Genomic DNA, 13,195 nt, shown 5'->3' with positions numbered 1-13,195 from the left:
TACAGACCGGTTCCCACTCACTGGCTGAGCGAGGAGCGGGCGCAACACCGAGGGTTGCGATACCGTTGCCGGTCCCGGTCCTGTACGGGCGCGACACTGAGGGTTGCGATCCGTTGCTGGACACGAAAAAAGACAAAAAGGAAAAAAAAAAAAAGGGCACTATTTAGATACTTGCTTAGATATCAGATCTGGGTTTTTGTCCTGGGTCTTACAACAATTAGATATTTGACCTTAGAAAAGTCTCCTCACCTCTCTTGGTATCATTTTTCTCATCTATCAGTGATTAAAGAAAAAGTTTGCTAATTCCTAATCTAGAATAATTTGAAGGTCCAGATACCAGATAGTAAATACTTTAGGCAGGGACCCTCAGGTCTCTGTCACAACTATTTAACCCTCTAGGAAAACCACATTGACAGTAGATAAAGTGGATGTCACTGTGTTCTAATAAAACCTTATTTACAGTGGTTGGCCACATTTCACCAGTGAGTGGTAGGTTGCAACCCTTGTTCTAGGTTATTGAGGTTACTTCTAGCTCTTGAATTCTGTGAGTCTTGTACCTAGGTAGAAGACAGTCTAATCTGTTGAGGATCCCCTTGAAACTCTCAATTTGAGAAATACTTCTTAAACTGCCCTTAATTTTTGAGTCTAAGTGGCAGTGTCTTAATCTTTTAACAGAAAGAGTTAATAAGCCAGAATTGGTGTTTGCATGCTTAGTAAATATGCACTGTTATCTAATCTGCCTTTTATTTATTTTAGGCATTTATAATGTCTGTGGACCAAATAATAGTTATTTAATTCTTCATTCTAGAAATGTGTGTTCTGCGAATGACTCGAGCTAGACGTTCACAAGTAGAGCAACAGCAGCTCATCAGTGTTGAAAAGGCTTTGGCAATTCTTTCTCAGCCTACACCCTCTCTTGTTGTGGACCATGAGCGATTAAATGTATGTAAATTGAAGTCATAATGCTTTCACTGTGCAGATTAGTAATCCCCAAACACTGGATTGTGGACTAGAGGCAGGCTGGCTACATAGAAATTATGTGAGAAACTAGAACTTTTTTTCCTCCCAGCTTCCCTATACTGCACTGCTCTTTTCCTTCCCCTGTCCCAAATTAGGAATTATATTTGAAGATCTGTGGTAGGAACCAGAGGGAAATAGCAGAGTGATTCAGGTTATCTGTTCCTGCTTCTTTTTTTTCTACCCATTCCCCTCACTTGGGTTTTCATCTTCACTCTAATAAAATGACATCCCAATAGCTAATAATACTTGCCTTTGTTAGATTGAGTTTTTTTCTGCCATATTTATAACATTTGACAACTATTGGTAACTCTCCTTCTTTGACTGTTGTATCATTAACCATGCTTACCTTTAACTACTGTTATAAGCTCCTCAGCGTTTTTCTTGACCGTTTTTTTGTACCCTCGGAGTAGCCATCACCTTTGTAAGGGTGATCCTACATCTGGAACTCTCTGTACTGATACCCCTAAACAACAATCTTATCTCCCCAACTAACAACTGTGTTACAGTTGCCTTAACGTATCTGAAATAAGACTGATTTTTTGCCCTTACCCTTCAGAAGAAAAAAAATTATGTCCTAATTCCAATTTACCTGTTTTATTTTGGCCACATACCAAGTCTGAGAACATTGAGATTTTTGATGTATAGAGCTGTATACATTTATCAAAGGTAAGCAATTTACATAGATAAGAGTTTTAACATTTTAGAAAGAAATCTGCTCTAAGTACAAGGTGAACCTGCTAGCAGCCATTAGCTCAGGAAAACCTTTCTCTTTTGAATGTGTCAGAGCTATTAAGAACTTGATGTTTATACTTGTTAGAGAAGGAAGCAGCAATATTCCTGGAGCACTTCCTCCAAAAAAAATTTAAGTCTCTGAAAAAGTCTTTTTAAAAATATGTGTGAAACCAAAAGCCGGTATAAATCTTATGACCATGACAATGGTATTCCTAATACTGAAATAGGAACTTTGTATATAGTTCACTATGTTGTTTGGAGTTAGGAGTAGAAATTATTGCTCTACTTAATCAGTTTTTATAACTTTTACAGCTTTGTTCTGCTCTGTTTGTATACTGTATATAATATACAGGTATATCATTTAGAGTTAATTATAGAAAGCCATTTCTTGTGACTATTTCAACTTGTACTTTTTCTCATAACAACCCACGAAAAGAGGGACTGTGTCGTAATGCAGTGTATCCATTAGGCATGCAATAATGACCTTTTGTAAGAGGATAAACTTGCAACAGAATAATTTGCATAAAGGCAGTGGTTGGAGGTAACAAATGTGTTGCTTTATAGTTTTTAACATTCTGGTCTAAATCATTGGTTCCATAAATTCTTTTTATGACCGTTGCCTATGACCACTTTAGGTGATTTTTACTTAACTGTAATGGCATGCTCTTGTTAATTATAAGGTAATGGCATATTCTGGTATGCCATTCAAGTCTGTCTGGTAGGGACAGAATTGAAGAATTATAGAAATCCAGTGAATCCACCATTTTAGTCATGAGAAGAAACTCTGAGCAGATGGAAAACAAAAAAAAAAAATTTTTTTTTTTTTTTTGACCGGTAAGGGGATCGCAACCCTTGGCATGGTGTGGTCTGCACCACGCTCAGCCAGTGGGCGCACCAGCCATCCCTATATAGGATCCGAACCTGTGGCCTCGGTGCTACCAGCGCCGCACCCTCCCGAGTGAGCCACGGGGCCGGTCCAGAAAAAAATTTTTTATAAGAAGAAGAACCCTGAAGTGGTGAGGTAGTTCACCATTTTTATATAGTATCTTTTTTAGTTTCACATAATGGAATCAATTATAATATACTTATACTGCCATAAAATACCCTGCCCCCCCAAAAAAAACATTGCTTTTTTTTCTGTTAATCTAATTTAAGGTTTTTTGTTAATTTNCCCTGAAGTGGTGAGGTAGTTCACCATTTTTATATAGTATCTTTTTTAGTTTCACATAATGGAATCAATTATAATATACTGCCATAAAATACCCTGCCCCCCCCAAAAAAAACATTGCTTTTTTTTCTGTTAATCTAATTTAAGGTTTTTTGTTAATTTGTCTTTTAAAGTTTATGGCTAGAATTGAAACTGGCAACCTCCTCAGTTGTAGTTTTTTGAATTCGAGTTAACCAGGGCAGAGACAAGGATCACAGAATGATGATAAAGTTAACTACAGCTAAATGTCAGAGCCACTTCCAGAAGCTGCCATGACTCATCAGATGGCTTGGTCTGCCCTCTCTCTTGGCAGAGATAACAATTCTCAAAACCTGCAAAATCAAATATCCTGTCTCAGGGAATTTCTGTCTCATATATGTAAACACTCACATTTTTCTTTTAGAATCTTTTGAAGACTGTTGTTAAAAAAGGTGAAAAGTACAATATATTTCAATTGGAAAATTTGTATGCAGTAATCTGCCAGTGTATTTATCAGCATCGCAGAGACTATGATAAAACAACACTTATTCAGGTAAATAATTGAAATTTTTTTAATGCTCTCGTTGTCACATAATATATCACTTATATAAGATTGCTGAGGCGTATATCACTTATGTAAGATTTAATCTATATAAGAAAATGATTGATTATAAGAATTTAAAGACCATTTTTTAACATGTAGATAATAAATTACTTCTAGGTACAACTGAGTTTAGTATTTTTTAAATCCGTAACTTCATTAGATTGTGTCTCGAATAAACAGTGGAAGTATAGTATCCGTAAACTATGAAAATTATTTTTGTGTGTAGTAATGAAGATATGTAGTTCCTTTTAAGATGGGCCTATTTGTTTTCACTTAATCTTGCTTTACAGAAGATGTTAGTGTGCTGATTTTAAAAACAGATGTTGGATGGTAGGTGCATATATAAATTACCAGTACCTACAAAGTATAAAATGGTACTTGTCATATACCCATTGGTATATAATATAAAGAGAATTTAATATGCTTATTAAAGTATACTATGGTACCTATAAGGTATATATAATACTGGTACCTACAAAGTATTAAATATTGATGTTTATAAGTACACCTTGATTATGACTATTTGAATTTAACATAAGTGAATGCACCTCAGACTCATTTCTTACCTTTTTGTTTTTTTAAAAAGATGACCGGTAAGGGGATCTTAACCCTTGACTTGGTGTTGTCAGCACCACACTCTCCCAAGTGAGCTAACTGGCCATCCCTATATAGGGATCCGAACCCATGGCCTTGGTGTCATTAGCACCACACTCTCCCAAGTGAGCTAACTGGCCATCCCTATATAGGGATCCGAACCCATGGCCTTGGTGTCATTAGCACCACACTCTCCCAAGTGAGCTAACTGGCCATCCCTATATAGGGATCCGAACCCATGGCCTTGGTGTCATTAGCACCACACTCTCCCAAGTGAGCTAACTGGCCATCCCTATATAGGGATCCGAACCCATGGCCTTGGTGTCATTAGCACCACACTCTCCCAAGTGAGCTAACTGGCCATCCCTATATAGGGATCCGAACCCATGGCCTTGGTGTCATTAGCACCACACTCTCCCAAGTGAGCTAACTGGCCATCCCTATATAGGGATCCGAACCCATGGCCTTGGTGTCATTAGCACCACACTCTCCCAAGTGAGCTAACTGGCCATCCCTATATAGGGATCCGAACCCATGGCCTTGGTGTCATTAGCACCACACTCTCCCAAGTGAGCTAACTGGCCATCCCTATATAGGGATCCGAACCCATGGCCTTGGTGTCATTAGCACCACACTCTCCCAAGTGAGCTAACTGGCCATCCCTATATAGGGATCCGAACCCATGGCCTTGGTGTCATTAGCACCACACTCTCCCAAGTGAGCCACGGGCCGGCCCCTCAGACTCATTTCAAAAGCATTTAAGTAACAAAGTCCCATCAGTGAAATCAGTTTATATGATAGTCTTAAATACTGAACTAAATTTTAATTTTCACTATCAGATATGTATATGGATATTAATGTCCTTAAGGTTGTTTATTTTTTAAAAAAGTAATGAAATAACATTTAGCTTTTTCCATATTGAAACTTACTGTTTTTACTTCCTACTCTTTATCTAGAAAATGGAGCAAGAGGTAGAAAACTTCACTTGTTCCAGATCATGATGCCATGGTATCGAGTGTTCTTTATATTCAGTTCCTATTTAATTCACTTTTGTCATGTCCACATAACTGAAGCAATATGGAATCCTGCATCTTTAAGAAAAAGATTAGAATAGTAGAACTATTTAAACTTTTCTGGTATTTATGTACATGTGTAACATAAATTACATGTATAAAATAACTGATGAATATTGGAAGTTTGCTTGAACATAGCACTGTAATAATAGTAGTTGAAGTTTGGCCAACTCTTAATAAAGTTATTTTGATAACTAAGTTTTATGGAACTTAAGAGTAATAAGTGACATTGAAATCTTTTGTATTAAGCACTTTTAATTTTATTCTTCCTAAAAATAGTTTACTGTATCAGACTAGAAATTTACTTAACTGTTGTGTCTTTGCTATGTTTTCTTTAATGCCCTTCTCCTGTCTGCCTTCAGCTTCCCTTGCCCATTCATTTAAATGCCAGAGAGCAAGTCATGATTTGCAGGAGGGAGGGCTCTTGAACAACTTCTGGCTGTACCACATTCTATACTTGAATATCGAAATTAATGTTTTGTAGATAAACATTTTTATAAATTCTAATTTGGGTTAATAAAGATTTTGAATATTTTTTGGCTTTTATAATTGTATACACAACAAATGTATTAAGAACTACCTTGTTAAACATCTTTTTAATAGCACAACGTTTTTATATTTGAAAACTTTATATCTTTCTAAAATTTTGTTTAGGTTATATTCTATAGGAATCTTCTATATACAATTATATAAATATAATATTATAAACCTTGTTTTAATGATAGAAAAACACATTTCTTTTTTAAAGATCAGAACCATTCATTTCCACCCATGCGTATTCTTTTCTGGCGGGGAGTGGAGTGGGGGGAGACATTCCAATACAAAGGCACTTCAAAAAGTTTGTGAAAATGGAGTTAAAAGATAATACAAATCTTTTCATGAACTTTTTTTTTTTTTTTTAAAGATGACCGGTAAGGGGATCTTAACCCTTGACTTGGTGTTGTCAGCACCACGCTCACCCAGTGAGCAAACCGGCCATCCCTATATGGGATCCGAACCCGTGGCCTTGGTGTTATCAGCACCGCACTCTCCCGAGTGAGCCACAGGCCGGCCCTTCATGAACTTTTTGAAGACTGCTCATATTAGTTTGTGAAATAGCTTCTGTTGGTTTTGTTCTTATTTATTGGTTTTATGTGTATGAGGGTACTTCAAAAATTTCATGGAAAGTACCCTTGTATTGAAACATAGCTATACATCAGAATAACCACATGATTATTCTGTTTTTTGTTGTGTTTTTTAGGGAAATATATTCACAAAAATATACAATAATATGGTAAAGTCCTAGTATCCAGATTATCAGCAGTTCTCAGTATTTTAATGTATTTACATAAACTTTCTTTTTTCCTTCTTTTCTTTGCTCAAGTATTTTAAAGTAAATCTCAAAACATCATGCACTTTTTAAAATTCCTATACTCTTCAATATGTATCTCTTAAAAAGTGACCATTTTCTTATATGACTACGATGTCATATCACACCTGAAAAAAATTAACAGTAATTCCCTGGTATCATCTAATACCCAGTCCATTATCTCTTTTGTGGGAAATAGGGAATGGTAACCTAAAATGAGAGATTCTGGATTCTAATACAGTTCAGAATTGAGCTGCCTTTTGTTGTTAATTTATCTGGATATTGTATTTAAAGCCATATAAAACCCAGTAATTCAGATACATTAATTAGTAGATACTGTCTTATGTAATGCATAAAGCAATGCCAGTCACTGAGAACATTTAAATATGTGTATATTCCTGGGGATATACATATACATACTCATTTTAATTGAAGTTTATTATAACTTATTTTTCTTCCAGATGCATCTTTTATAACTAGGATTTTATTTTGTGTGCATAGCTTGTGTAATAAATTTTAAAGGTGAAACCGTTTCATAAATTTGTTTCTGTTTCTTCAGTATTTTGTTTATTTTCATCAGTATTTTAAAACATACTAAAGATAATTCAGTGCAAAATCTGTTCTTTCTTATATTACATTGCATAATTTAAAATGCTTTTGACACTGGAATATTTATATGGTACTTGTCTTTAAGTTACAAACACTAAAGTGCCTTCTGCCCTGTTCATGACACACAGTCTGCAGATTCTAGAAGTGATATGTCTACGTTGCCACATAGAATTTGAAAACCATGCTGAATTTGCAAGGTTAGAATGTTTTTTCTCATTTTTTGCTCAAAAGTACGGTCTACAGCAATTAGGCAAGAAAAAGAAGTAAAAGGCATCCTGATTGGAAAAGAAGTAAAACTATATTCACAAATGACATATTATGTGTAGAAAATTCTAGAGAATCCACATAACCCAAAACTGTTAGAGCTAATAAATGAATTCAGCAGTTACAAGACAGAAAATCAACATACAAAAATCAGTTGTATTTCTATATACTAGCAATGAACAATCTGAAAAGGAAATGAAGAAAGCAATTCCATTTATAATAGCATGTAACACACCTACGACTAAATTTAACCAAGGAGCTGCATGACTTATACACTGATAACAAAATGTTGCTGAAAGAAATTAAATCAGACCTAAATAAACAGACATCCTGTATTCATGGATTGGAAGACATGTTGGAAAGATGGCAATAATTCCAAAGCAATCTAAAGATTCAGTGTAATCCTTATCAAAATCCTAATGGCTTTTTTTGAAGAATAGGAAAGTCAATTCTAAAATTCATATGGAAGTGAAAGTTGCCCTGAATAGCCAAAAAAAAAACCATTGAAAAAGATGACTCACGTCCTGATTTTGAAACTTACTACAAAGCTACGTTAAAGTAGTGTGGTACAGGCATACGTCTGTAGATCAGTGGCATAGAATTGAAAGTCCAGAAATAAACCAAATATATTGGTCAATAGATTTTCTACAAGGGTGCCCAAGCCCATTTATTGGAGAAAGAACAGTCTTTTTAACAAATAGTGCTGGATATCCACATGCAAAAGAATAAAATTGGATCCCTACCTTATACCACATACAAAAATTAACATAAAGTACTGTATGTATGTTGGGTAGGGGTAGTGGGGAGAAGACATTTGAATCTAAAATAAGCTTAATTAATCCTACAGTGCATACTTAAGGAATCCCTGATAGAATTAGCTAAAAATAAAAGGCAAAGGGGGAGCATTACTCCCTGCTCCTTAAGAGTGGGCTGTGCAATGACTTCCTTGCAGAGTATAGCGCAGAAAGGGGGAGAAAAGAGTAATTTTTCAGTAGAGAAATGTGAGAAACACTACTTCGCCAGTGATCAAGGTCAATCAACAAACATTACATAATAGTATGTAACCTTGACATGATCACTTTACCTTATTCCCAAACACCTATAATCCTGTTCTACTCATGAGAAAAACAGACTAATTCCAAGAAGGGCATCTTCCAAAATACTAGGCCAGTACTCCTAAAAATGTTACAGTCATCAAAAACATCCATACCCATTGAGTTGTCTTTTTGTTTAGTTTTAAGAGTCCCTCATGATAATATCTAAGCACAAAGTTAATTTTGAGGGACTACCGGTCAGGATGGTGGAATAGACAGTCCCCAGCATCACTTGCTCCCAAAAATCAACCAATTTACAACTATAAAAAAGCAATGACCACCAAGCTGGGCCACTAGAGCTCAGGAGTGCATGAAGCCATGATGAGATGAAGAAAAAACTGCTCTGACCATTTCGAATCCCGGCAGCTTCCAGGCTGGAGTTGCTGCGCTCACAGAGCAGGAGCTGGCAAAAGCTGCAGCTGTGCCCTTCGGATGAAGTTGCTTGGAGGTGGCAGGGGTGAAGAGGGCTTTGGTGGCCCCCATACCAGCAAGACCACTAATATGGTTCCCATGGACCCACATAGGAGCGAGGAGCCACAACAACTAAAAAATGGAGCCACTCTGAGTTCAGTGAGTCATCACAAGGGACCAGAGCACAGCCTGTCCCAGGGGAAGTGTTTGGAGCACAGGCAGTGGGGGAGATGGGCCCATCGTGAGAACACTGGGGCACAGCAAGGACAGCTGATCTGCACCCCAGTCAACATAGGACCACTCAGAGGAGACTGGTCAGGAATTTAGAATTGCGTGCAGTACAGTTTGCTGAAAAGACTCAGGCCCAGACTAGAGTTTCCACACAACCCAGGTGCAGCGGATCTCATGAGATTGGAAGTATCTATTAAGTCAACCATTAAAACCTGAGTTGCATGAAAAGCCTTCCCTAGGGAATCAGCAGCAAAGCAGCAGCAATTTAGCCAAACCACACAGCACAAGTACTGGTCCACAGGAAGTTCCCCCATTTTAGAAGTAAGCAAAGGACAACAAATTAGTTCCAGCACAGAGTTTAAGTGGCGGGAACAGCAAATACTCCAACACAGAACTGAAAGAAAAAAGTACCCACAACCAGTGGATATTAACTAGTAAAGGTCTCTTCACCAAAGAACAGCTATAACACCTAGAAGGACTGGAAGAGACGAAGTTTGATATTAACTAGTAAAGGTCTCTTCACCAAAGAACAGCTATAACACCTAGAAGGACTGGAAGTCCTCTGGGCTACCAAGCCAGAAAATGGGGAGTGCTGGGGGCCTCAGCCATGCCCCCTGACACTTGCAACCAGTCCCAAGGGTGAGGGCCTCGAGCCTCAGCTATACCCCCCCAAAACGCAACCAGCCCAGTGACGACCACTGAGCTGCAGCAAAACAGGCCCTGGGTTCCTGAGCTGGGGTGGTGGTGGGCAATGGCTTTTGCCACACCCCCCTGATATCTGCACCCAGCCTGGCAATGACCAACCACCGTTGGAAGCCCCCTGGTCTTCCCTATGGGAATGAGGGGGGTGCCACAGGCCTCAATCTCCCATCCCATTTCCTTTCCCCTTCCACTCTTCCCCTCCCTCCCAACTGCTCTGCAATAAAATCATAGAATGTAAAAAAAAAATATTAAAAAAAAAAAAATATTCAAATTGTCAATCTCTTCCCCCCCAGAATGCCTGCTAAGCCTTTAACTGGAATTGCATTGACTTCATAAATCCAGTTTAGGAGAACTTGACATTTTAACAATTCTAATTCTCCCAATCCATGAATACAGTATATCTCTCCATTTACTTAGATCTTTGATTTCTTAGCAGTGTTTTGTAGTTTTCATTGTATAGGTTTTGCACATATTTTTGTCAGAATTATACCTAAGTATTTTGTGTTTTTTAAATTCTGTTGTTAATGGTGCTGTATTTTAATTTCAATTTCCAGTTGTTTGTTGCTAATAAATATGTAGAAAGATAATTTTTGTATATTGATCTTATATGTTACAATCTTGCTATAATGAATCACTAATTCTATTAGCTTTATTTTCATAGATTCCATTTTCTCCATAGACAATTGTGCTATCTGTGAAAAGACAGTTTTACACTTTTGTAATCTGGCTGTCTTTTATTCGTTTTTTTTTTTTTTTTAACTGTGGTAAAATACACATAACAGAAAATTTGCCATCTTAACCATTTTTACGTGCTTAGTTCAGTAGTGTTAAGTATATTCACGGTGTTGTGCAACCAATTTCCAGTGCTTTTTCATCTTGCAAAACTGAAACCTTTAAACAACTCCCCACTTTCCCTCTCCCTAGCCCCTGGCAACCACCATTCTACTTTCTGTTTATGATTCTGACTATTCTAGATACCCCCTTTAAGTGAAATCATACTGTTATTTGTTTTTGGTTTTTTTTGTGACTGGCTTATTTCACTTTGCACAAAGTTCTCAAGGTTGGCCCATATTGTAACATAGGTCAGAATTTCCTTCTTTTTAAGTCTTCTCTCCATTTCCTCCATCTCGCTCTTTCAAGCCACTGCCATCATGTGTCTAGAAAACTGCAGGATCCTCCTGATTGGACTTTTTCCTTCTACTCTTGCCCCCCACCCCAATCCATTCTCCACCCAGTAGCCAGAATGTTCTTTTGAGGTACTCAGATATGATGTCATCATTTGCTTCAACCCTTCAGTGCTTCCCATTGTAGATTCTTATTATGGCTGCTGCCTACCTTTCAGCCTCATCTCCCAACCCTTTTCCTGGCCCACAATACTCCAGCCACCCTTGTCATTTTTTCTGTTCTCTTTCCTACTCTTGGGCTCTTTCACATGCTATTCCTTTTGCCTAGAATGCTCTTCCCTCCATCCATACTATCCCCTACTCCTATTCTTCATTTCTCAGCAATAAAAGTCATCGTCTTAGAGAAGTTTCCCTGACCCTCTCAATCTCAATTAGATTTTCTATTTTAATCTTTCATTTAATCTCCAGTATTCTTACTTTACACGTCATCATTTTTAACTATGTGTTTTTAAATGTTTATCTATTTAATGTTTGTCTCACTGTGAGATCATAGGCTCTTTAAGGTCAGGAACTAAGTGTTTTCATTTATGATTATAGATCCAGTGCCTACATACTAGGTCCATATTTGACACTAAATAAATATTAGTTGACTTAATGACTGGGTAAATAAATAAGGACAGAAGAAGATTAAGAGAGCTGAATAGGAAGATAGCTTAATAGGAAATGGAAGCACATGGAGCTATGGTGAAGGGAATTCCCATTCATTTTTCAGAAAAGGAGAGTAAGATCTACCTAATAGCATCTAATTTTTAAAAAGATATAAGATCATCTTGATTGTATTTTTAGAAGCTGCTTCTGGGGCCGGCCCGTGGCTCACTCGGTAGAGTGCGGTGCTGATAACACCAAGGCCCCGGGTTCGGATCCCATATAGGGATGGCTGGTTCGCTCACTGGGTGAGCGTGGTGCTGACAACACTAAGTCAAGGGTTAAAATCCCCTTACCGGTCATCTTTATAAAAAAAAAAGAAGCTGCTTCTGTTAGACTTATCTTGTTGCAAGACTACAAAAGAACAAATTTTCTTTGGTTTGCTTATAGTTAATTGTTTATATGTTGAGCATTCTCATGAGATTGAAACACATCTAATTAATGATTGTATATTCCAAGCTTTGCATAGTCAGTCAGCAAAGTGACTGCAGAAAGGACTGAAAGGTTTGGGGGTTTTGTTTGTTTTTTACTAGCTCTGGGAACAAGTACAAAATACCAAGAAATACTATATTTATATATAAGTAGTGATGAAAAAAGAGAGCAGCCATCAGTTAGTTAAATTGTTGGGTTAAGAACAGATGGTTTTTATTGCTTAAGATTCTTTGGTTGCAAGTAACAGAAATTCTCTCTTACTAACTTTAGCAAAAAGGCACATTTTTGAAAGGATATAATTACCTCATGGATGGTCGGAACAACCAAAAGTCTATGGTAGAGAACCAGGGCTGCTCCAAGCCCTTGGGAGGAGTTCGTAAAATAATTGCCATTAATCTGAGTCAGCAAAGACAGATACCCAGGTTCAGTGATTCTCTGTTGTAGATTTTGAAGTCCCTCCCCTCAACCAAAAGAATTGGATTGATCCTGATGTTCACCCTAGCCAGAGGCCAGTGTCATATAATTTAGACATTACTACGGGAAACCCACATTCTAAGGAAGTGTGATCCTGGCAGCCACCGCAGGAGTTACCTGTCACAAAGGTTAACAAAGCCACAATTTACTGACAATCTCTAATGTGCTTTTGAACCCATACTTCAATACATATGGTGAACTCTTACCTTGTGTGAAGTTACACACAGTTTCTCATTTAATCCTTACAAAGGCCCTAAAAGGCCTAGCAGGTAGGTTTTAGTATTATTTTCGTTTTACAAAGAAACTGAGGCTTAAATAGATTGTCATTTACTCAGTGTCATGTGTGGCTTGAAACTCGTTACCCACCTCCCTTGAACAGACACTGCAGGTGCCCCATTCAACATTACAGTATGTGCCAATGGCAGTCTCCTGTAAACATCTGTAACCCTCCACCTGAAGGATTTCTCATGATTCATGCTAGAGATAGGCTGGAAGTGACAGGGAGTTAACATCCCTCTGAATAGCTGCCCGCTAGAAATAGATGGAAGTTGGTGAATAATAACCCTGTTCCCTTGCCCCTTTGGTGGGATAA

At 37.6% G+C, this 13,195-nt stretch overlaps 1 protein-coding gene across 1 annotated transcript in view; it reads left to right on the top strand.

Moving 5' to 3' along the window:
• The window catches only part of ATAD2 (ATPase family, AAA domain containing 2), a 68,007-nt gene extending 62,263 nt beyond the window's left edge, over positions 1 to 5,744 (top strand). The window contains exons 24-26 of the mRNA XM_008588506.1: positions 809 to 942; positions 3,363 to 3,491; positions 5,093 to 5,744. Of these exons, the coding sequence (XP_008586728.1) occupies positions 809 to 942; positions 3,363 to 3,491; positions 5,093 to 5,137 (308 nt within the window). The 3' untranslated portion in view covers positions 5,138 to 5,744. The remainder of the gene's footprint in view (positions 1 to 808; positions 943 to 3,362; positions 3,492 to 5,092) is intronic.
• The last annotated feature ends 7,451 nt before the right edge of the window (positions 5,745 to 13,195 follow it).

This window comes from Galeopterus variegatus, unplaced genomic scaffold (assembly GCF_000696425.1).
Source record: "Galeopterus variegatus unplaced genomic scaffold, G_variegatus-3.0.2 Scaffold4865, whole genome shotgun sequence".
Taxonomy (NCBI): domain Eukaryota; kingdom Metazoa; phylum Chordata; class Mammalia; order Dermoptera; family Cynocephalidae; genus Galeopterus; species Galeopterus variegatus.
Note: the sequence above shows the minus strand (reverse complement) of the source record. Positions and strands in the feature narration are given on the sequence as shown.